Consider the following 24390-nt stretch of genomic DNA (forward strand, 5'->3'; position numbering starts at 1 on the left):
CTTGTACCAGCTGCACTGTTTGCAATGTATGGATATTGGACCTTTAGGTGTAATTTTGTATATGAAATAACTTACTGCTAATTGAAACCACAGTGCAATGTAATGAGTGCAATGCTCAAATGCCAATACTTAGGCCCCCAAAACATTGTTTTTTAAGATATATATATATATATATATATATATATACACATACATACATACAGTGGATATAAGAAGTCTACACACCCCTGTTAAAATGTCATGTTTCTGTGATATAAAAAAATGAGACAAAGATAAATCATTTCAGATCTTTTTCAAGCTTTAATGTGACCTATAAACTGTACAACTCGATTGCCAATCTTTTAGGTGGAGGGAAGTAGATATAAAAAAATAATAATAATATGGTTGCATAAGTGTGCACACCCTTAAACTAATACTTTGTTGAAGCACCCTTTGATTTTATTACAGCACTCAGTCTTTTTGGGTATGAGTTTTTCAGCATGGCACATCTTGACTTGGCAAGATTTGCCTACTCTTTGCAAAAACACTCCAAATCTGTCAGATTATGAGGGCATCTCTTGTGCACAGCCCACTTAAGATCACCCCACAGATTTTCGATTGGATTCAGGTCTGGGCTCTGACTGGGCTATTCCAAAACTTTAATCTTCTTCTGGTGAAGCCATTCCTTTGTTGATTTAGATGTATGCTTTGGGCGTTGTCATGCATAAAGATGAAGTTCCTCTTCATGTTCAGCTTTCTAGCAAAAGCCTGAAGGTTTTGTGCCAATATTGTCTGGTATTTGGAACTGTTCATAATTCCCTCTACCTTAACTAAGGCCCCAGTTTCAGCTGAAGAAAAACAGACCCAAAGCATGATGCTGCCACCAAAATGCTTCACTGTGAGTATGGTGTTCTTTTGGTTATATGCATTGTTGTTTTTGCGCAGAAATATATCTTTTGGAATTATGGCCAAAAAGTTTAATCTTGGTTTCATCAAACCAGAACACCTTTTGCGACATGCTTTTGGGAGACTTCAGATGTGTTTTTGCAAAATTTAGCTGGGCTTGGATGTTTTTTTTGTAAGAAAAGGCTTCCGTCTTGCCACTCTACCCCATAGCCCAGACATATGAAGAATACGGGCTATTGTTGTCACCACACAGCAATGTACTTGCCAGATATTCCTGCTGCTCCTTTAATGTTGCTGTAGGCCTCTTGGCAGCCTCCCAGACCAGTTTTCTTCTCGTCTTTTCATCAATTTTGGAGGGATGTCCAGTTCTTGGTAATGTCACTGTTGCGCCATATTTTCTCCACTTGATGATGACTGTCTTCACTGTGTTCCATGGTATATCTAATGCCTTCAAAATTCTTTTGTACCCTTCTCCTGACTGATACCTTTTAACAATGAGATCCCTCTGATGCTTTGGAAGCTCTCTGCGAACCATGGCTTTTGCTGTAGGATGCGACTAACAAAATGTCAGGAAAGACCTACTAGAACAGCTGAACTTTATTTGGGGTTAATCAGAGGCATTTTAAATGATGGCAGGTGTGTACTGACTCCTATTTAACATGATTTTGAATGCGATTGCTCAATTCTAAACACGGCTACTTTCCCAGTTATAAGTGTGCACACTTATGCAACCATATTATTTCAGTTTTTTATTTTTACTTCCCTCCACCTAGAAGTTTGTTTGCTTTTCAATCAAGTTGTAGAGTTTATAGGTCACATTAAATGTGGAAAAAGTTCTGAAATGATTTATCTTTGTCTCATTTTTTTACATCACAGAAACCTGACATTTTAACAGGGGTTTGTAGACTTTTTATATCCACTGTGTGTATGTATATATATATATATATATATTAGTAATCAATCAAAAGAGAGCACTCGCCGTTTTACAAACTCATGTTTATTCCATCATGTAAACGTTTTCGGGGAGTGACCCTGTCATCGGACAAGTGACAAAAAGAACATGTGTACTTACCAAGTGCTACTATTTAAAGGATGATGTCTTAATGCCGCCAGCTCCCGCGGGAAACCGCGATCCAAAAACCGGAAGTGGCCGCTATGATATCATCACGTCAGGCTCCGGTGGCGTATCAGAACACCATTGGCTAATCAGGATGTAAATAAAAGTGGTTGCTATAGTGATGCCGAGTGATAATCATACTGTAATGCTCTATAGATGTATACTGGTGTGGATTTAGTGTTTGTAATATGGAGATCATCATTAAGTGCCATATATAAAAAGTCTAGCAACCAAGTAACTTAAAAGACTATATGTGGGACAAGCTGTAATGAGGCAAAATAAAATAATTGAAGCAACAGTTTGAACCAAATTACAGGAGAGAGAATAAAAACACCTAGAAGGATAGAAAGAAAAAGATAAAGACAAAGAAAAAGAGAGGACAGCCATGGATAGGGGTCAATCTGACCAACCAGTGGGGGGGCATTTCCTCCAAAAGGGACATACAGTTAAAGATCTGCATTATATGCTTATTGATCACGTCCCCCCCATTGATGAGAGGAGGGGACAGGGGAAAAATATTCCCAAAGAGAGGCCAGATAGACTTATGAGTTAGGAACATTGGTCCCCAAAGGCTTTAATACGCATTTGGACTGGCACTGTTTCTTATAAGTACTCTTATGGTATCTTATATTTAGTGCCCCTATGGACTCTCCTGAAACTGTTTTTGGATTTTTTTTGGTACAACTATTTCTTGTAGCTATTTTTTTGTAATATCTAATTTTTGTAACTACCGTTATTGGTACTATGTCTTGTAACCCCTTTTACACTTCTCCCTGTTACCATTCTATAATCTGTTTAGTAACCCCTAGCTCCTCTATTTTCACTAGAGCTGCCTTTTTATAATCGAGCTTATCTCTTATAGTAGCCATTAGCAGCAGTTAATAGTAGAGGTCCTTGTAGCCCCTAAAATACGGCTATCACAGGTAACTATTACCTAGTTATAATTCATGGGTCACAATTCTTTTATGACGCTAATACCCCATAGCTTTCTTAACTATCTAATACTATATAGATTTAAGGTTACCTATTAACATTAGTCTTCCTTTTCCAGACAGTTTACCCTTATTTCTTTCATTTCCTTTTTCCCTCTCTACACTGACAATTGTGTCAGTTTGGCCTTTATGTTTAGGGTCTAGTACCCCCCTCGGCCTTTTGGTTAATACGTAGTTTTTTTCTTAGTATATAGAATATAGAAGTAACGTAGCCAACTGTACAGCTCGCGTTAATTAGCTATAGCTGGCCATGTATATTTATATTTATACTGATATTTTAGAATAGTGTAATTTCAATCTACTTCTCCCACTATTCCTTTTTCTCTTTTTCTTTGTCTTTATTTTTTATCTTTTTCTTTCTATCCTTCTAGGTGTTTTTATTTTATCTTCTGTAATTTGGTTCGATCTGTTGCTTCAATTATTTTATTTTGTCCCACATATAAAAGTCACTTGGTTGCTAGACTTTTTATATATGGCACTTAATGATGATCACCATATTACGAACACTAAATCCACACCAGTATACATCTAAAGAGCATTACAGTATGATTATCACTCGCATCACTATAGGCAACCGCTTTTGTTTACATCCTGATTAGCCAATGGTGTTCTGATACGACCCCGGAGCCTGACGTGATGACATCACAGTGGCCACTTCCGGTTTTTGGATCGCGGTCTCCCGCGGGAGCTGGCAGCATACAGACATTATCCTTTATGATGTCTCTGATGACGGGGTCACTCCCCGAAAACGTTTACACGATGGAATAAACATGAATTTGTATCACAGCGAGTACTCTCTTTTGATTGATTACTGTATACTTTGTGGGATGCACCCCGGTTTATGGAAAGTAAAGTGAGTGCTGGTCTCTTGTAACTATATATATATATATATATATATATATATATATATAATTTTTTTTTTTTAATAAAGAACACGTTTGCGAAGTCGAATATGTATTACGTATTCTAACATTATACTATACACAAAACATATACATTAAACAATGTATACACATATATCATATATACCCACAATCCCCCAACTCCTTATTGTTTTTCCCTTAATGTGTTTCCAATTACTTTTTTTTACCAGCTGCAGAGTATAAAATGTATGAGATTTGTTTTTTTTAAGGCTTATTTATGTATATGAATTAGCTGATTTTGTGTTTTGAAGCCACAACCTAATAAAATGGGTTGAGCTTATAGGTATAATCAGATCTCATTACTTTATCACATTGTGTACATATACCTGCTTCTTTATCTTATATCTGTCCATAAACCAATTACCAATACTTGGAGAGAACAATGGAAAATTAACATTTTATTACCTTATCTCCTCTATAACCCACTGGGAGTGTCATTTCTTCTACTGGTTGTGTTTACACCACTTGGCCTTGAGGCCAAAAACTTTCAGGATGGTTGGGGATACCACAGGCTATATAAACTATTTCAAATGCCAATATAAGGGTAATGGAAATACTTGTAAACAATTTAATACACTCCAGCAGGTAAAGTGGATAATTGGGAACACAGTAAAAGGGAGAAAACTTTGAGTAAACTGTCCCTTTAATTCATTATATATATATTTTTATATATATATATATATATATATATATATATATATATATACACACACACACGAACAGGGGTTGAGTTTCTGTGGACAAGAAACATTGGATTGTCATACAGTAACAGGGTGGGTTTGATCTAAATCAAATTAATTTAAATCACAGTTTAAATGACTAGTCACAAAGACTGATTTTAAATCAATTTTCCGGTTATATCAGACCATTACTGATTTGGTTGTATATCATTAGATATGCTTAGATAAATTATTGAAATTAATGAAATTATTGTGAGGTGAACTATCTCCAGTTTAATTAGTTAATCATTCGTATTTGATCAACTTTTGAGCTGTTTATTGTAAGGAGAAAAATGATTACCATAGTAATAACAATTTAAATAGTTTTATTTAACTAAAACAATAAAATATTTCATTTTTATTGCTTGCCCCTCCCTACTCATACTTGGGTCCTTGTGCAGATATATTCCACTCCAAGTAATCTTCTTTTAAATTAGCTTCTTGAAACTTAGTATGGGTTGATTCTGTGTACACAGATTTGCAGGTGAGCAATTGCATTAAAGGAACAGTAAAGTCAAAACTAAACTTTCATGATTCAGAAAGAACATGCAAATTTTAAAAACTTTTCAATTTACTTCAATTCTCTAATTTGCTTTGTTTTCTTGGTATCCATTGTTGAAAAGCATACATAGTTCTCAGAAGCAATGCACTACTGTAAGCTATCTGCTTGTCACGGTTTCACCCAGCGTGTTCAGATAGGCCTTTGTAAAGCATTACCAAGAGTATTAAACAAATTTCATAATAGAAGTAAATTTGAAATGTGAAAATTGTATGCTCTATCTGAAACCCAATTTTTTTTTCATGATTAATCACTTTAATTTGTGATGAAAGCTTTGAGGAAGAATTGCCCAAAATAATCTTGCAGAAACATTGTGAATAATATAATTAATTTACCAACAAAAAATAAACATTACAACCATGAATATACAGCATCTTACTATAAAATTAAAACTAATCTATATTTTAGGAGGAATAACCTTTATATTTTAATGTATCTTAAAAAGAAACTATCTTAAGATATATTTTCCTCAAAAAGCATTTTATTTATAAAAATCCTATTTAAATAAAAACAAATAGATTTAAATAAAAAAGAAATCTGATTTAAATTTTTAAAATCCAATGTAAAAAAAAAAAAAATCATTGATTTTTATTCACCCTGTACAGTACTGTCTACTTTCGTGACCGGACATTTGGCTGATGGACAATAGTCCGACAGACAAGTGGCTGTCAGAGAACAGTCCAGCCACGAGATGGATAGATTTGATAGATACGATAGATAATTTCCCAGACCGAGAATTACAAGAAATGCTGTCTGGGACCCATGGTTAGGTTCCCAGAGGTGGTTGCGGCGCCCAAGGCTCTGATTAGAACAGTGCACTCTAGAGCGTATCTGCCCTCGGCCGAACTCGGAACATGCTTCGGCATTCTGTCCGTCGGCCAAATGTCCGTTGGCATTTTGTCAGAGCACCGTGTACATTACACCTTCGATGTAGGTGGCAATGCTGCTTTCGATATATATCGCCAGTATCAGAGGAGCATAGTCACCCACTGAAATGTATGGTAAAAGCCTCTCGCCAATGCTGGAAAATTTAACATTTTACTATCTCTCTGTCACAGATACCAACTGGGAGCATTATTTTATCTAAATCTTCTTGTTTACATGGTTTTTCTGCAACCATAATTTTCAGAAATGTTAATTATGGCCGGTGAAACAATAGACAAAAATAGCTGTTTCAAATGAGAAAATAAACGTGAACAGGCTATTTATAAACATTCCAATACACTCACTGGATACCTTAGGAGTGTCCCATGGTCACAGCTAGTCAGAAATGACAAACCATTATTTGTTTCTTTTGACCACTCCCCTTCTCTCCCTGTGTGCATATATGGGAATAAAAGTTTAAAATGTATTTTAACAAAGTGGCTTTTTGTGTGTGTATGTATGTATATGACTTCCGCCATTTAGTTTTTCAGACATGCATACTATCTACTTAAATATTCTTTTCAACAAACAATACAGAGAGAACAAAATAAATTGATAGTTGGAGTTAATTTGAAACTTTCCTAAAACTAATCTTTCTAAACCATGGAAGAACAATTTTGGATTTTGTGTCCCTTTTTGAGTAATACATACATATTAAGCTTTCTAACCAATCTTTCTGCATAAATGTTTTAAAATCATTTAAAATGATCATTTTGTTAGCACTGTTACCAATTCAGGTATACGCTCATACTTAAATAAAATGTTATATACTGTATATTTATACTTCCTCTATGACAATATTTTGTCAGCTCGGTACTTTCATATATTTTACATATTATATGCGGAGAAGCAGAACATTTTGTTATTTTTATTGTACAGAAGTACTTTCTTGGCAGCAATGATGTCCCTGCACCACTGGGTGACAGCAGTGCACCTTTTGATAGAAAATACCTTTGAGGCAATACTGATAAAAATGTTCTGTACGTGCAAGTAATTGTATAAGTTACATCCTGTTGTATAAACTAGCAATCCGTTTTAGACTCCGTGAACATGTAAGGGTTTAGAAAAGCATTTATCTGTATTAGTATAGATTATGTAGGTATCAACTGATTTATTAAGAAGTGACCCTTTTTAACTTGGTTATTGCCCTTGTTCCCTCCAGGGTTTAAGTGAAGATGTGAGTATCAGCAAGTTTTTCGATGACCCTATGTTGCTGGAACTTGCCAAGCAAGATGTGGTATTAAATTACCCCATGTAAGTGGGACTATTGAACAACTGGACGCTTGCTTCTTTCTCGTACATCAATCACGCAGCAGGATTATTTACATCTTACTAAATATGTGACTCTCATAGCATTTCAAAAACAAAAGTCCTAGAAGATCGATTGTTTTTTATCCTGCTGTACTTGATATTCTCAATATGAAAGTCTGGATTTGTAAATATTGTTTATTTTTTACATTTTAAAATAAGCTTTGCTATAACATCATTAGCTTTAGACATATGTAGTCTGTGTGGGAAATACTATGAATAGGGTTGACTTTCAACTCCTTTAACAAATAATATTGCTTTTAAATCTTTGAAATGGGGTTACATTTGAACAAATTAAGTATTTTATCTTTTTTCAAAAAATATTCAAAATAAAACACACGCACACACACATAAGATATATATATATATATATATCTGAATCACCAGTTTCATTTTAAAAACAACTAAAACTACAACAAAATATCTTCAATATGGAAACAAATTTAAAAAAAAATATATGTGGACATTTAATGGTGGCAAGTGAAACTTAAATCTGAAGTCAGGTAGCATGTTGCAAGTAGCAAAGTTGGAATATTGTGCAGCACTGACAAACATGCATTTTGTGCTACTTGCTAAAACTATTATCTAAAGGGGTATTATATAGCCATGAAAATGCAAGGATATGTTATTCCTCTAGGGCTGTAGGGACCCTATTAGTGCTTAGACTGTTACTTCCGAGAGGATAAACTGAGCAGATAGAGAGATTGAAGAGGCAAAGTTAAAGCGGAGAAGGTAGAGTTAAGAGATAATGGAGAAAAAAAAAGAGTGAAGAGATATGAGAGAGGGGAGAGTGTGAAGAAAAGATATGGCCTGAGAGAGAAGGGAGAGGGTAAAAATAGACTAAAGAGAGGAGGGATTGGAGAAAGAAATCTTCTGCTATGACCTTCCATGACTGTCAGCACTCTTCAACAACTTCTTTTTTCTATCCATCTGTTGTTTTCCCCAGAACCTGATGTTTCTAACTGCTATGAACTTATGATTGTTAGTGGGTGGGATTAGAAGTGGTGATTTTGTCCTGGATAGTAGCTTAGGAACCTATAGCTCATTGAGTACTAAGATGCTAGTGATAGTTCATGCTGCACACAAGATTAATTGTCAATCCGTTACTGATGAGGAAAATACAATATTCAGTTCTCTGTGTGAGCTCTTCATTTGTCTCCCTCACAGTCGATTGTTTTTTCCTCAGCTTGACGCTGTCTGTATTCTTTGTACATGGTGTAGGTGGTTCCTGCAGGTAAACACATTTCAAGAATCAAATATAAACATCCACACAGACAGTTCTACAAACTAAAATACTCCACCGTAGTATATTTATGCACCAGGGCACAGAGATGTATTGCAAAATAACAACTATGCATTTGAGACTGACAGTATATTAATATGTTTACACACATCACCCAAATATATATACTTTAGCACAGTGGTATACGCCATACAGTAATATATTTACACACGCATCCATCCTGGTACCCACTGGGATGTGCCTCGGATAGATGTTCAGACTGATTAAATATTTGAAGTAAAAAAAAAAAAAAAAACATGAACTGCAGTTGCACAATATATGGTTCTTATGTTTTGGATTTTACCCCTTAGCCATGTGAATTAATAGTACATACAAAAAATGCTTCAACTTAAACCTTCCAATAGTCACTATCTATTAATCAAATGTTAACCCTATTATACACTTTGAAAGGTCAATACTTTTAGTATTACCACGACCGAATAATAGGATGACACCAATGCCACTACCCATTAATTGATAGCGCCACCCAATAAGATAATTCATTTAACATGTTTTTTTATTACATAATAACCTAAATACAAAGCCTTACTATAGTATATATAACATGTTTAGATAGCCATCAGATCACACCCTATCTCTCTTACAAGAAAAATATGGACCAATCTGATTCATAATTCATACCTTTAAACTGAAGAGTATCCAACTTAAAAATCCAGAAATACTTTTTTCCCTTTTTACCACTCCTTGGCCTTCTAATTTGTTCAATAACCTGAAATTGCATCTTTGAGAGATTACATGCTGCTGTAATAAAATTATTAACAACCAGGCCATCTAGATTTTTGTTCCTATTACTTGATCTATGCTCAGTCATTCTTTCATGAACTTTGTGGACCATCTCACCAACATATGACAGTGCACAAGGGTATTTAATCAAGTAAACTGCAAAATCTGTATAATAGGTATATGCTACATTTCTTGCCTGTTCTATTATTTAAAGCTTGAAAATCTTGCTTCCACAATTAAAACATCCTAAGCAGGGAAACGGCCTTTATTTACTATAGTGTCCAAACTCTCTGTTTTAGTTGATTTCATATCCGCACTTATTAATGTATCCCTTATCGAGGATACCTGTCTACTGATGGGCATTAGTTTCTGCTGAAAATATTGGGATTATATTCCCTAAGGTTATGCCAATGTCTAATGTTTTATGGATTTTGTTATAAAATAATAATAAATAATAAAATATTTTGACATAAAAACAATCCTGGGTCTTCTATTATTTCTTTCTTTCTTAAGACACAGTGAGTCCGCGGAATCGGCAATTACTGTTGGGAATATCACTCCTGGCTAGCAGGAGGAGGCAAAGAGCACCACAGCAAAGCTGTTAAGTATCACGTCCCACAACCCCCAGTCATTCTCTTTGCCTTCAGTGCAAGGAGGAGGTGAAGTTTTAGGTGTCTGATTAAGATTCTTCTATCAATTTTTTTATTTTATTTTGGAAGCCTGAGCAGGCTTCCTCTGATCTTCCCTGACAAGCTGGGTTTAGCTGTACTCCGCGTTAGTCTTTTCAGTAGGGCTGTGGTAGCTTTCAAGCAGTTAGGAACTTGTGGGGTGGGCCTCACTGTGTTTTCCTGACAGGATTGCTGCCCTCAAACAAAGTCTTACTCTGTTAATTTCTTCTATCCACAGTTCTCTTTGAGTGGCTTTCTCTCATACCAGGTGAACTTTCCTGTCAGGCAGTTAAGGGTGCAGGTAAGTGCCATTTTACCATTTTATTCTTATAAGACACTGACACTAGAGCTGATAAGCTGCACCTCATATGGGGCTACTATTTCTGGGAGTCAGGATTAATTTGACAGGATGCAGGGCACTGTGTGGCAGTAGCAGGATGTCAGAGTCCTTTGAAGAGAGAGTGTGTTAAACTTTATTGGTGGCTCAGTTGACTAGACTGCTTGTTTCTGCAGTCGTTATAATTTGGGGCTTTTTGTGACGGTTTGGTGTGGCATTTGCTGTCCGTTTTACGGAGCCGGCTGTGACGTCACGAGGGGTGGAGCTTCTCCCTCTAGATGCAATGCACGCTGTCTTGGTGCCTTTTTCTTCCTTACTGAGAGTTTGTCGGCTTTGGTGGCCTATTTCCTTTCTCAGGGGTTTAATCGTTGTGCTTGGAATACTTATCCAATCCGCTACATGTCAGAGAGGATCAGGTAGGCACCTCAGCTTAGTGCTGAGGTGTAGCGGTGCCAGTGAGGTTCTCCTGATATTTTATAACTAAAAGAATAATTTGTGTTTAAAGTTAGTAACGGTCTTGTATTGCTATACTACCTTTAACTTTAATCATTTTAATCCTACTTAAAGGGACAGTGTCAAAAATATAAAATTTTTAAAAAGTTTTTCTCCTAAATTTGTGATATAATTTGCAAAATGGACATAGTCAATGCCCGCTGATGAGTGCAAGCTTTGTTTGAATTCCCAAGTTTAACCCCCTTTGCCCTTTTGTAGTTCTTGTATTGAAAGAACTCTGATGTACAAAGACAGACTGTTTATTTCTGAGCCACCATTCTCTCAGGTTGATACTGTTCAGGCAAAGCCACAGTCTCTTACTCAAGCACCCCAACACATTCTAACGTCACATGCAGTGCCTGTGGTTTCTCGCAAGCTCCTAATGGAGTGTATTTAAAGGCTGAAATTGCTGCCCAGGTATCCTCAGCAGTATCTGAGGCGCTAGCTGCAATCCCCATGCTGCACGGGAAACGTAAGAGGAAAATTAGAGAATCAGATAGTAAGGTATCAGATCCTGAACATGCTAACCAAGTTGCTCTTTCCCATATGTTGGAAGACGAGGATACTTTGGTAGCCTCTGAGGGTGAAATCTCAGATTCGGATAGTGTAATCCCTTTTTCTGATGCTGAAGTGGTTTCCTTCAGATTTAAGCTTGAACACCTTCGTGTTTTACTAAAGGAGGTTTTGGCTACTTTGCATGACTCTGATTCTCCTGTTGTTGTCAAACCTAAGAAATCTAGCAAATTGAATAAATATTTTGAAGTTCCCTCGCCAGGGGAGGTGTTTCCAGTGCTAGACCGTGCTACAGATGTTATTTCCCGGGAATGGGAGAGACCAGGGATTCCCTTTTTTCCCTCTCCAGTATTTAGAAAGATGCTCCCGGTGGCTGATTCCATCAAGGAATCGTGGCAGACGGTCCCTAAGGTAGAAGGGGTGATTTCTACATTGGCCAAGATAACTATTCCTATAGAGGATAGTTGCTCTTTCAAGGACCCTATGGATAAGAAGCTGGAAGCTTTCTTAAAGATGTATATTCACCAGGTTTTACAATGGCAGCCGGCGGTGTGTATTTCTACAGTAACAAGTGCGGCAGCCTACTGGTTGGATGCTTTGTGTAAGTCCCTACAAGCTGAGACTCCTTTGGGGGAGTTACAGGATAGGATAAAGGCTCTCAGATTAGCTAATTCCTTTATCACTGACACCTCTTTGCAGGTCATTAAATTGGGAACCAAGATATCTGGCTTTGCAATTTTGGTGCGTAGGGCGCTATGGCTGAAATCTTGGTCAGCTGATGTTTCTTCTAAATCTAAACTTTTGGTTATTCCTTACAAGGGAAAGACTTTGTTTGGGCCTGGGTTGGCAGAAATGATTTCTGATATCACAGGTGGTAAGGGTTCCTTTCTGCCACAAGGCAAGAAGAACAAATCAAAAGGACGTCAGAGTAATTTTCGATCCTTTCGAAATTTCAGAGGTAAGTCTTCCCCCTCCTCTACCAAGCAGGAGCAGTCCAAGCCCGCATGGAAGCACAGTCAGTCTTGGAACAAGGGGAAGCAATCTAAGAAGTCTACAGCTGCATCTAAGTCAGCATGAAGGGTCGGGATCGGATCAAGTGGGGGGCAGAGTCTCAATTTTCTCAAGCTTGGGAATGAGATGTCCCAGACCCTTGGGCAGTTGACATTGTTTCCCAGGGTTACAAGTTAGAGTTCAAAACTTTTCTCCAAGGGGCAGATTCCACCTCTCAAGATTATCTGTAGACCAGATAAAAAGAGAGGCATTCTTGAAATGTGTACATGATCTTTCCCTCTTGGAAGTGATAGTTCCAGTCCCAATACAGGAACAGGGTCTCTGGTTTTACTCTAACCTGTTTGTGGTTCCCAAAAAAGAGGGAACTTTCAGGCCCATTCTAGATCTAAAATTACTCAACAAATTTCTCAGAGTGCCGTCCTTAAAGATGGAGACTATCCGTTCCATTCTTCCTCTGGTTCAGGAGGGTCAATTCATGACAACCATAGACCTGAAGGATGTGTACCTACACGTTCCCATTTACAGGGAATCATCACAAATTTCTGAGGTTTGCCTATCTGGTCAAACACTTTCAATTTGTAGCGCTCCCATTTGGCCTCGCCACAGCTCCCAGAATTTTCTCAAAGGTCCTGGGAGCTCTATTGGCAGTAATTCGGTCCCGGGAATTGCAGTGGCACCCTGTCTGGATGACATTCTGGTTTAGGCGCCATCTTTACAAGTAGCAGAATCTCATACAAAGATCTTATCTTTTCTTTGTTCCCGCGGTTGGAAGGTCAATTTGGACAAAAGTTCTCTTGTTCCGGCTACAAGAGTGATCTTCTTAGGGACCATTATAGATTCCTGAAGGAGGTCAGAAGAGCCAAGATTATTTGCCTCTCTCTTCAGTCTGCAGTACGCCCATCAGTGGCCCAATGCATGGAGGTAATTGGGTTATGGTGACTTACATGGACATAGTTTCCTTTGCCCAGTTCCATTTGAGACCTCTTCAGCTATGCATGCTCGCTCAATTTAACGGGGATTATACAGATCTCTCAGTGGATAGTTCTGGATCAATCAACAATAGACTCCCTACCATGTTGGCTGTCTCAAGAACATCTATCCCAGGGGGCATGTTTTCAGAGACCCTCTTGGGTAATTGTGACCATGGATGCCAGCCTGATGGGTTGGGGAGCAGTCTGGGACTCATTAAAGTCGCAGGGACTTTGGTCTCAGGAGGAATCTGCTCTCCCTATAAACATTCTGGAGTTGAGAGCGATCCTCAATGCCTTGATGGCTTGGCCTCAGCTGGCCCTAGTAATAAAAAAGGTGTATTCCAGCCTCCAAAATTAAAAAAAACCTTTATTATTTCACATAGGGTCCAGAGAGCAAAACATACATTTCAGGCCAGCCTTAGGCTCTTAGTCATGTGTATATATACCTTTTGTGAAATTACTCAGCTGGCCCTAGCCTGGTCTATCAGGTTCCAGACAGACAACATAACCTCAGTGGCCTTCATCAACCACCAAGGGGGAACTCGGAGTTCCTTAGCCATGAAGGAGGTAGCACGGATCATCCAGTGGGCGGAGGCTCACAATTGCTGTCTATCTGCCATCCACATTCCGGCAGTGGACAATTGGGAAGCGAATTTTTTGAGCAGACTTTCCATCCCAGGGAGGGGGAACTCCATCTGGAAGTGTTCTCCAGGTTAAAGGGACACTGAACTCAAATTTTTTCTTTCGTGATTTAGATAGAGCATGAAATTTTGAGCAACTTTCTAATTTACTCCTATTATCAAATTTTCTTCATTCTCTTGGTATCCTTATTTGAAATGCAAGAATGTAAGTTTAGATGCAGGCCATTTTTGCTGAACAACCTGGGTTGTTCTTGCTGATTGGTGGATACATTCATCTACCAATAAAAAAAATGCTGTCCAGAGTACTGAACCAAAAAAAGCTTAGATTCCTTTTTCAAATAAAGATAGCAAGTGAACGAAGAAAAATTGATAATAGGAGTAAATTGGAAAGTTGCTTAAAATTGCATGCTCTATCTGAATCACAAAAGAAAAAAAAATTGGATTCAGTGTCCCTTTAACAACCAAATGGGGGGTTACCATAATTGGATCTGATTGCATTTCGTCAGAACACCAAGCTCCCAAAGTACGGTTTGAGGTCGAGAGATCCTCAAGCCTTTCTGATAGATGCTCTGGCAGTTCCTTGGAACTTCAGGTTGGCATATCTCCTCCGTTTGCTCTCCTTCCACGAGTCATTGCTCGGATCAAGAAGGAGAGAGTATCAGTGATTCTAATAGCTCCTGAGTGGCCTCAAAGGATTTGATATGCAGATCTGGTAGAGATGTCATCTCTACCTCCGTGGAGACTGCCGCTGAGGAAGGACCTTCTTCAGGGTCCCCTTCCTTCACCCAAATCTTGTTTCTCTGAAGCTGAATGCTTGATTTAAGCTAAGGGTGGATTTTCCAAATCGGTCATTGAGACCATGTTTCAGGCTTGTAAGCCTGTCACTAGAAAGATTTACCATAAGATATGGCATAAATATCTTTATTGGTGTGAGTCTAAGGGATATTCTTGGAGTAAGGTCAGGATCCCAAGGATCTTATCTTTCCTCCAGGAAGGCCTTGAGAAGGGGTCATCTGTCAGTACCCTCAATGGTCAGATTTCTGCTCTATCCATTCTGCTGTACAAGCGTCTGGCTGACATGCCGGATGTACAATCCTTTTGTCAGGCCCTGGTCAGAATCAGGCCTGTGTTTAAAATCAGTTGTTCCACCTTGGAGCCTTAAAGGGACAGTCTACACCAGAATTTTTATTGTTTTAAAAGATAGATAATCCCTTTATTACCCATTCCCCAGTTTTGCATAACCAACACAGTTATAATAATACACTTTTTATCTCTGTGATTACCTTGTATCTAAGCCTCTGCAGACTGCCCCCTTATTTCAGTTCTTTTGACAGTTTTATCTATATGAAATATGTGAACTAACACCCTCTAGTGGTGAAAAACTGTTAAAATGCATTCTGAAAAGAGACGGCCTTCAAGGTCTAAGAAATTAGCATATGAACCTCCTAGGTTAAGCTTTCTACTAAGAATACCAAGAGAACAAAGCAAAATTGGTGATAAAAGTAAATTGGAAAATTGTTTAAAATTACATGCCCTATCCGAATCATGAAAGTTTATTTTGGCCTAGACTGTCCCTTTAACCTTGTTCTTAAAGTTTTACAACAGGCTCCTTTTGAGCCTATGCATTCCATAGATATCTTGGAAGGTTTTATTTCTTACTGCTATTTCTTCTGCTCGGAGGGTTTCTGAACTCTCAGCTTTGCAGTGTTATTCTCCTTATCTCATATTTCATGCAGATAAGGCAGTTCTTCGTACCAAGTTTGGTTTTCTTCCTAAGGTTGTTCCGAACAGAAATATTAATCAGGAAATTGTTGTTCCTTTTCTCTGTCCTAATCCTCCTCATAAGGAACGTTTGTTGCACAACTTAGATTCTATTTTTGCAGGCGACAAAGAATTTTCATCAGTCATCTGCATTGTTTGTTTGCTTTTCTGGGAAACGTAATGGACAGAAAGCTACTGCCGCTTCACTTTCTCTCTGGTTGAGAAGTATTATTCGTTTGGCGTATGAGACTGCTGGACAGCAGCCTCCTGAGAGAATTACAGCTCATTCCACTAGGGCTGTTTCTTCTTATTGGGCCTTCAAGAATGAGGCCTCTGTGGATCAGATTTGCAATGCTGTGACTTGGTCTTCTTTGCACACTTTTTCAAAATTCTATAAATTTGATACTTTTGCCTCGGCTGAGGCTTCTTTTGGGAGAAAGGTTCTTCAAGCAATGGTGCCTTCTGTTCAGGTTACTGTCTTGTCCCTCCCTAATCATCTGTGTCCTCTAGTATGGGTATTGATTCCCAACAGTAATTGCTGATTCCGTGGACTCACCGTGTCTTAAGAAAGGAAACAAAATGAATGCTTACCTGATAAATGTATTACTTTCTTGACACAGTGAGTCCACGGCCCGCCTTTATTTCAGACAGTTTTTTTTTTATATAAACCTCAGGCACCTCTACACCTTGTGTTATTTCCTTTCTCTCCTTTTCCTTTGGTTGAATGACTGGGGGTTGTGGGAAGGGAAGTGATACTTAAAGGGATACTGAACCCAAATTATTTCTTTCATGATTCAGATAGAGCATGCAATTTTAAGCAACTTTCTAATTTACTTCTATTATCATTTTTTCTTCATTCTCTTGCTATCTTTATTTGAAAAAGAAGGCATCTAAGCTAAGGAGCCAGAAAATGTTTGGTTCAGAACCATGGACAGCATTTGTTTATTGGTTCTGTCCAATCAGCAAGGACAACCCAGTTTGTATAACAAAAATGGGTCGGCATCTAAACTTACATTCTTGCTTTTCAAATAAACATACCAAGAGAATGAAGAAAATTTGATAATAGGAGTAAATTAGAAAGTTGCTTAAAATTGCATGCTCTTTCTGAATCACGAAATACATTTTTTGGGTTCAGTGTCCCTTTAACAGCTTTGCTGTGGTGCTCTTTGCCTCCTCCTGCTGGCCAGGAGTAATATTCCCAACAGTTTTTGCTGATTCCGTGGACTCACCGTGTCAAGAAAGAAAGAGATTTATCAGGTAAACATAAATTTAGTTTTTCTGTAACTTAGGAAGCTTTAATATTTCCTCTCGATTAATTTTGAATACTGTATCAATATTTTCATTGAGTGCCCGAGGATACCACCATTGTATTAGAGATTGACCCATTTCCTCCAACCTCTCACTCACACATCAGATGCACTATCATACTGTAATAAACTATTCTGTTCCATTTTATTTTTAAACAGTCCAAAAAGTCAATCTGTAGCTCACTCCATGTCTAGACACACTATTTAGGTCCTCAACAAATTTTTACAGGGTTCCATTGTCCACACAGCAGACCCCCTAAAATATCAATATAGCGCTCCCAAGTGGTGCCTATTGTAAAAACTTGGCTTTTCATAAACAAAATATTGTTTAAAAATGCTCAAAAAAAGTTGACATTGGAACCCATAATTGATCCTTGAAACTGTAAGTAGTACTGATCCTGAAATAGAACAATAATTACACCGTAATATTTCCAAAGGTTCAATTGAAAAGTAACATTGAAGATCCAAATATTTAACACTAGACCACAATGCCTAGGATACTGCACCTATGCCACTTGTGTGTGTGATTAATGTGTAGAGACGAACTACATCTACGGAAAGCAGAATTCTCTAGAAATTCTATAAATTTGATACTTTTGCCTCGGCTGAGGCTTCTTTTGGGAGAAAGGTTCTTCAAGCAATGGTGCCTTCTGTTCAGGTTACTGTCTTGTCCCTCCCTAATCATCTGTGTCCTCTAGTATGGGTATTGATTCCCAACAGTAATTGCTGATTCCGTGGACTCACCGTGTCTTAAGAAAGGAAACAAAATGAATGCTTACCTGATAAATGTATTACTTTCTTGACACAGTGAGTCCACGGCCCGCCTTTATTTCAGACAGTTTTTTTTTTATATAAACCTCAGGCACCTCTACACCTTGTGTTATTTCCTTTCTCTCCTTTTCCTTTGGTTGAATGACTGGGGGTTGTGGGAAGGGAAGTGATACTTAAAGGGATACTGAACCCAAATTATTTCTTTCATGATTCAGATAGAGCATGCAATTTTAAGCAACTTTCTAATTTACTTCTATTATCATTTTTTCTTCATTCTCTTGCTATCTTTATTTGAAAAAGAAGGCATCTAAGCTAAGGAGCCAGAAAATGTTTGGTTCAGAACCATGGACAGCATTTGTTTATTGGTTCTGTCCAATCAGCAAGGACAACCCAGTTTGTATACCAAAAATGGGTCGGAATCTAAACTTACATTCTTGCTTTTCAAATAAACATACCAAGAGAATGAAGAAAATTTGATAATAGGAGTAAATTAGAAAGTTGCTTAAAATTGCATGCTCTTTCTGAATCACGAAATACATTTTTTGGGTTCAGTGTCCCTTTAACAGCTTTGCTGTGGTGCTCTTTGCCTCCTCCTGCTGGCCAGGAGTAATATTCCCAACAGTTTTTGCTGATTCCATGGACTCACCGTGTCAAGAAAGAAAGAGATTTATCAGGTAAACATAAATTTAGTTTTTCTGTAACTTAGGAAGCTTTAATATTTCCTCTCGATTAATTTTGAATACTGTATCAATATTTTCATTGAGTGCCCGAGGATACCACCATTGTATTAGAGATTGACCCATTTCCTCCAACCTCTCACTCACACATCAGATGCACTATCATACTGTAATAAACTATTCTGTTCCATTTTATTTTTAAAACAGTCCAAAAAGTCAATCTGTAGCTCACTCCATGTCTAGACACACTATTTAGGTCCTCAACAAATTTTTACAGGGTTCCATTGTCCACACAGCAGACCCCCTAAAATATCAATATAGCGCTCCCAAGTGGTGCCTATTGTAAAAACTTGGCTTTTCATAAACAAAATATTGTTTAAAAATGCTCAAAAAAAGTTGACATTGGAACCCATAATTGATCCTTGAAACTGTAAGTAGTACTGATCCTGAAATAGAACAATAATTACACCGTAATATTTCCAAAGGTTCAATTGAAAAGTAACATTGAAGATCCAAATATTTAACACTAGACCACAATGCCTAGGATACTGCACCTATGCCACTTGTGTGTGTGATTAATGTGTAGAGACGAACTACATCTACGGAAAGCAGAATTCTCTAGAAACCGTGCAGTTTACATTTTTTATTTGAACTCTGTCCCTGATTAAAGAATGCGTTTGCTCAACAAAAGGCCTTGAAATTTTATTTAGAAAAAAATTAATCTGTGCTCGCAACAAAAGGACAATCAGGTAGTTGTTTATCATCTTTATGTATTTTAGGTAAGGTGTAAAAAAAACACCTTTACAAAACCCCACCTATATTGCAATCACTAATTTTTTGCTCTACCGTTTTCATAATCCCTCCACCCCTTCCTATTTAGTGTAGTGGTGTATAGAGGGTCTCACCAACTCTATACTTTGCTAAAGGGCTCACCTGAGGAGACATTAATGATGCTCCAATATAAACTGGATCAGAATACAAGTGCTGGTTCACTGTTTTTAACATTTTCCCCTGAAGTTCCCTTTCAGTAGCACCGAGCATGTGCATGAGGTGACTCCTTGTTGCTGTCAGGAGCTCATGCATTCATTTCGAGTCCTGCAGCAATTTTAATAAGTGGATGAGCAGCCCAAATATCATATTAAAGGGACAGTCTACCCCAAAAGTTGATTAAAAAGATAGATAATACCTTTTATTACCCATTCCCTAGTTTTGCATAACCAACACAGTTATATTAAAGGGACAGTCAAGTCAAAATTAAACTTTCATGATTCAGATAGGGCATGCAATTTTAAACAACTTTCCAACTTACTTTTATTATCAATTTCACATTGTTCTTTTAGTATTCTTTGTTGAAAGCTAAACCTAGGTAGACTCGTATGCTAATTTCTAAGCCCTTGAAGGCCGACTTCTATCTCAGGGGATTTTGTCATTTTTGTACTGCTAAAGGGCGTTAGTTCATGTGTGCCATATAGATAACATTGTGCTCATGCCTGTGAGTTACCTAGGAGTCAGCATTGATTGGCTAAAATGCAAGTCTGTCAAAAGAACAGATAAGGGGGCAGTTTCTGCAGAGGCTTAGACACAAGGTAATCAGAGAGACCAAAAGTATATTAATATAACTGTTAGTTATGCAATACTGGGTATTGGTTAATAAAGGGATTATCTATCTTTTAAAAAAAATAAACATTCTGGAGTAGACTGTCCCTTTAATATACTTTTTACCTCTGTGATTACCTTGTATTTAAAGGGACAGTCTGCACCAGAATTGTTATTGTTTTAAAAGATAGATAATCCCTTGTTTACCCATTCCCTAGTTTTGCATAACCAACACAGTTATATTTATATATTTTTTACCTCTGTGATTATCTTGTATCTAAGCCTCTGCAGACTGTCCCTTATATCAGTTCTTTTGACAGACTTGCATTTCAGCCACAGTAGTGAGCACAATGTTATCTGCACTCTATGGCACACTTGAACTAGCGCAGTCTCGCTCTGGAAAACTGTCAAAATGCACTGAGATTAGTGGTGGCCTATAAAGGCTTTGAAATTAGCTTATGAGCCAACCTAGGTTTACCAAGAGAACTAAGTAAATTAAAAGTACATTTCAAAGTTGTTTAAAATTGCATGCCCTATCTGAATCATGAAAGTTTAATTTTGATTAGGCTGTCCCATTAAGAAAAAAATACTCGCTTAAGTAGGGAAGACAAATGTATTTACATAAATAAAATTAATTATAGGCAGTTTAATTTGTATATTTCAAATAACAAATGTCCAATATATTTAATCCACTACTAGGACATAACTGTCTCTTTATCATAAGTGTTATTATTTCAGTCCATTTAACCGCACTAAGAATCCAACTTATTGTACACCTCACTATCTCAGGCAATTAGGATATTTCTTTCATAAGGTGGTGAGAGTCCACAAGCCATTACTCCTGGGATTCAACTCCTGGCCACTAGTTGGAGGCAACAATTACCAAAGCTCTAAGATATTCTAGTCTAATCTTGGCATTGAAGGTGGGTGAAGAATTGAGGTGCTCCAGATTTTTGTTGAGAGGGGTCCTCAGACTAATTTGAGGCCCATTTTCCCTCAGAGAGCTGCTACAGAAAGACAGAGGGAGATTGGAATATATATTGGATATAATCACTCCTAGTGCAGGAGTTAGTCACAAGCTTGCCACAGGTGTTGCAGGGATCGGTCCCTTAGCCTCTTCCTGTTTGAGTCATCAATATACTCCTTACATAGATCCTCTGTGGTGACGTATACAGCACTTCTCTATTGGAAGCAGTCTTTTCTGCAGCCACTATGCATGGTACATTGGTGCATCTGATGTAAGTGCAGCCATTTCTTGCACTCGTATAGCACACAGCCGGAGCCAACTACCAAACTGGTCGGACGTGTCTCAGTGCAGCTCCCAGTTCCAGGATCCTAAATTAGGGGTCTTTTCACATATCACAACAACTTTTTGATCAACACCTAGGTGGATGGACCCAAGAACTGCCATATTGCCGTTAAGAGCTTTTAAGGAGCCGGAGAGACTGCACTGATTCATCATCACTGTCCTACCCTATAGTGACAATGTGAATTGGGGGATTATAAAATTGAGCTAAGGCTTTGCACTAGAGGGTCTACAAGTAGTGTGGCTAGGGATATTCCGGTACGACTTTGGATGTAACAACATGACGAAGTGCATAACTGCCTCACTAACTTCACAGGGAGGGAGTCACCATTTTGAGGATAACACATTTTATCCCCAGATCTCCAGTCAACTATTTAGCTTAAGAAAGCTGAAAATATATCCCTCCTTAACGCTTTCTAGTAAGCTCTCAACATTGAGATTTTCTAGAGGATCCTAGAGGAGCTAAAATGCCTGCTTGAGAATCATCATGCTGCCTTAGCAGACAAGCTGTACGCAACACCTAACAGAAGTGGCACTGGTCACTCCCAGCAACCCGAGTTAACTGAGCCCATTCTGATCGAAAGGGCTGGGGGTGGCGCTCAGGGGACCCAGGGTGCTCGCCCCCTGCCTTTAGCATATCTATGGAAGATCTTGATGTTAGCGCAGCAGAGAAGTTAGTATCATGTGGAAGTGACAGCTAGAAGAACAGATAATACTATCAAAAGCCTAAAAACTGTGCCTCCAGTTAGTGCAATCGCATCTGAAGCACTCAGATCAGCCATACTGCATGGACGGGAGCATGCTGATTATAATCTACAAGTGATTCCTACTCAGAAATATGACGATAGCTGTGGAAACCTAAAGCTGCACATTGCACATCCCTCCAAAACAGCAGTGATACCTCATGTTCTTTTCCACGTCTCAGAGCATGCCCTGCAGTGGAGGCTCCTCCATTTGTGCACTTTCGCACATGAACCCCCAGGGGCAAGGAGCAAAAAAAAAATGAGCAAAGAAAAGAAAAAAAATATATAATTTTATTTTTTATTATTATTATCCCCAGGCATACTAGTGTGCGTTAATAATATAATAATATATATACATTTCATTACTAGTCTGTAGGTAAAGATACCAGGCTCTCAGGACAGGATGTATTTATGTATTGAACTTTAAGTAAGCAGGAGAGGGAGCTAGGACCGGGAAGACGCCGGACGACAGAGCAGAGTGAGTGCTGCAGAGTAGGATTTCAGCTCAGCTGACGTCACCAGACCACACCGTGTCAGTCACTAGCTTCTCACTCCTCCTCTCTCCCAACCCAACCAGGCACTGCGGCTGCTGTCTACTGTGCGCACACGTCGTCACCTGACCTCCTCTATCCTAAACCTGATCGCACATGCGATAGAGAGAGCCCCTATCCTGCACAGTGATCTCTATGCATCACTGTGCAGGCGTAGCTCCTCCCAGCCCGGCATTGCTAATAGAGCCTTAATCGCACAGGCTGAAGTGTGTGATTGACTTCAGCCTGTGCTCTGCCTCCTCCCACAGTCTGCCTGAGCTCGCCTCTGATACGCTGTTGCGTACACGTGACGACCCCCACAAGGCTCCTCCCCCTCAACGGCACGAAAATCTCATTGAGGAGATAGCCGTTGAGCGGATAGGAGCCTTGTTTCAGAGCTCTGTGTGCTAGACTATTCTACTGCTAGCCCTTTACAGGTCCTCCTGGTTACTGCTGCCTGACTGAGTGCTGAGTCTGTGACTCTCAGAGTTAGATTAGATTAGATAGGGTAGGGAGGTCCGAGGAATATCTTGTTCTGGCCTAAAAAAAAATATTTTGCTGCAGGCCTGCAGCTTATTAGTTTAGTCTTACACTTGACTACAGTGAGTTGAGTTGACAAGTTGAGACAGACAGAGTAGACAGTGTCGGTGTGAGAAAAAAAAAAGTTCATTTTTATTTTTACATAAAAAAACAGATACAGTCAGATTAGAGTACTTAGGTAGGGAGTTCTTTAGTGGAGTAATTTGGGAATAATAAAATAATATTTTTTTTTATCAGATTGCAATTAGAAGTTTTGCAATAAAAGGTAAAAGTTTTTTTTTTTTTTTTTTTTTAAAAAGCAGTTAACTGCTGTGCTGCTGCTGATATACTAGTTGTTGACCGTTGACGGCTGTCACAGTTGCTTACCATTAATAAATTTAAGTATTTTAGCAGATTAATTAATTATCAGATTGCAATTAGAAGTTTTGCAAAAAAAGGTAAAAGTTTTTTTTGTTTTTTTTTAAAAGCAGTTAACTGCTGTGCTGCTGCTGATACTAGTTGTTGACCGTTGACGGCTGTCACGGTTGCTTACCATTAATACATTTAAGTATTTTAGCAGATTAATTAATTAGCAGATTACAATTAGAAGTTTTGCAAAAAAGGTAAAAAAAATTTAAAAAAAAAAAAAAAGCAGTTAACTGCTGTGCTGCTGCTGATACTAAAATTAGACAGTAAACCTGCATATTTAACATTTTATATTTTATCTCTAGTGAGCTATATTATTATAATTATTATAAGATATTACCTATTATTTCTAGTTGATATTTTCTAACAGCTGCAATATATTTTATAACAACCGGCACCGCAAAACTACTTGCCTACTACAAGTTATATATTACATAAGAACCGCAAAACTATTTAACTATTACTTCTAGTTGTATATTTTCTAACAGCTGCAGAGCTACCTACCTACAAGTTATATATTACATAAGAACCGCAAAAATATTTAACTATTACTTCTAGTTGTATATTTTCTAACAGCTGAAGAGCTACTTACATACAAGTTATATATATTAGATAACAACCGCACAACTACTTACCTATTAGTTCTAGTTGTATATTTTATAACAGCT

At 38.0% G+C, this 24390-nt stretch overlaps 2 protein-coding genes across 5 annotated transcripts in view; one reads left to right on the forward strand and one right to left on the reverse strand.

The window, feature by feature from the left end:
* EFTUD2 (elongation factor Tu GTP binding domain containing 2) overlaps positions 1-9932 on the forward strand; it is an 84398-nt gene extending 74466 nt beyond the window's left edge. For both annotated transcript variants that reach the window (XM_053699914.1, XM_053699922.1), the window contains exon 28: positions 7282-9932. In XM_053699914.1, coding sequence (XP_053555889.1) covers positions 7282-7377 — 96 coding nt within the window. In that variant the 3' untranslated portion in view covers positions 7378-9932. The remainder of the gene's footprint in view (positions 1-7281) is intronic.
* HIGD1B (HIG1 hypoxia inducible domain family member 1B) overlaps positions 7548-24390 on the reverse strand; it is a 168013-nt gene continuing 151170 nt past the window's right edge. For all 3 annotated transcript variants that reach the window (XM_053699942.1, XM_053699931.1, XM_053699936.1), the window contains exon 4: positions 7548-8655. In XM_053699942.1, the coding sequence (XP_053555917.1) occupies positions 8576-8655 (80 nt within the window). In that variant the 3' untranslated portion in view covers positions 7548-8575. The remainder of the gene's footprint in view (positions 8656-24390) is intronic.

The sequence above is a fragment of the Bombina bombina genome, chromosome 1 (genome assembly GCF_027579735.1).
Source record: "Bombina bombina isolate aBomBom1 chromosome 1, aBomBom1.pri, whole genome shotgun sequence".
In the NCBI taxonomy this organism is placed as follows: domain Eukaryota; kingdom Metazoa; phylum Chordata; class Amphibia; order Anura; family Bombinatoridae; genus Bombina; species Bombina bombina.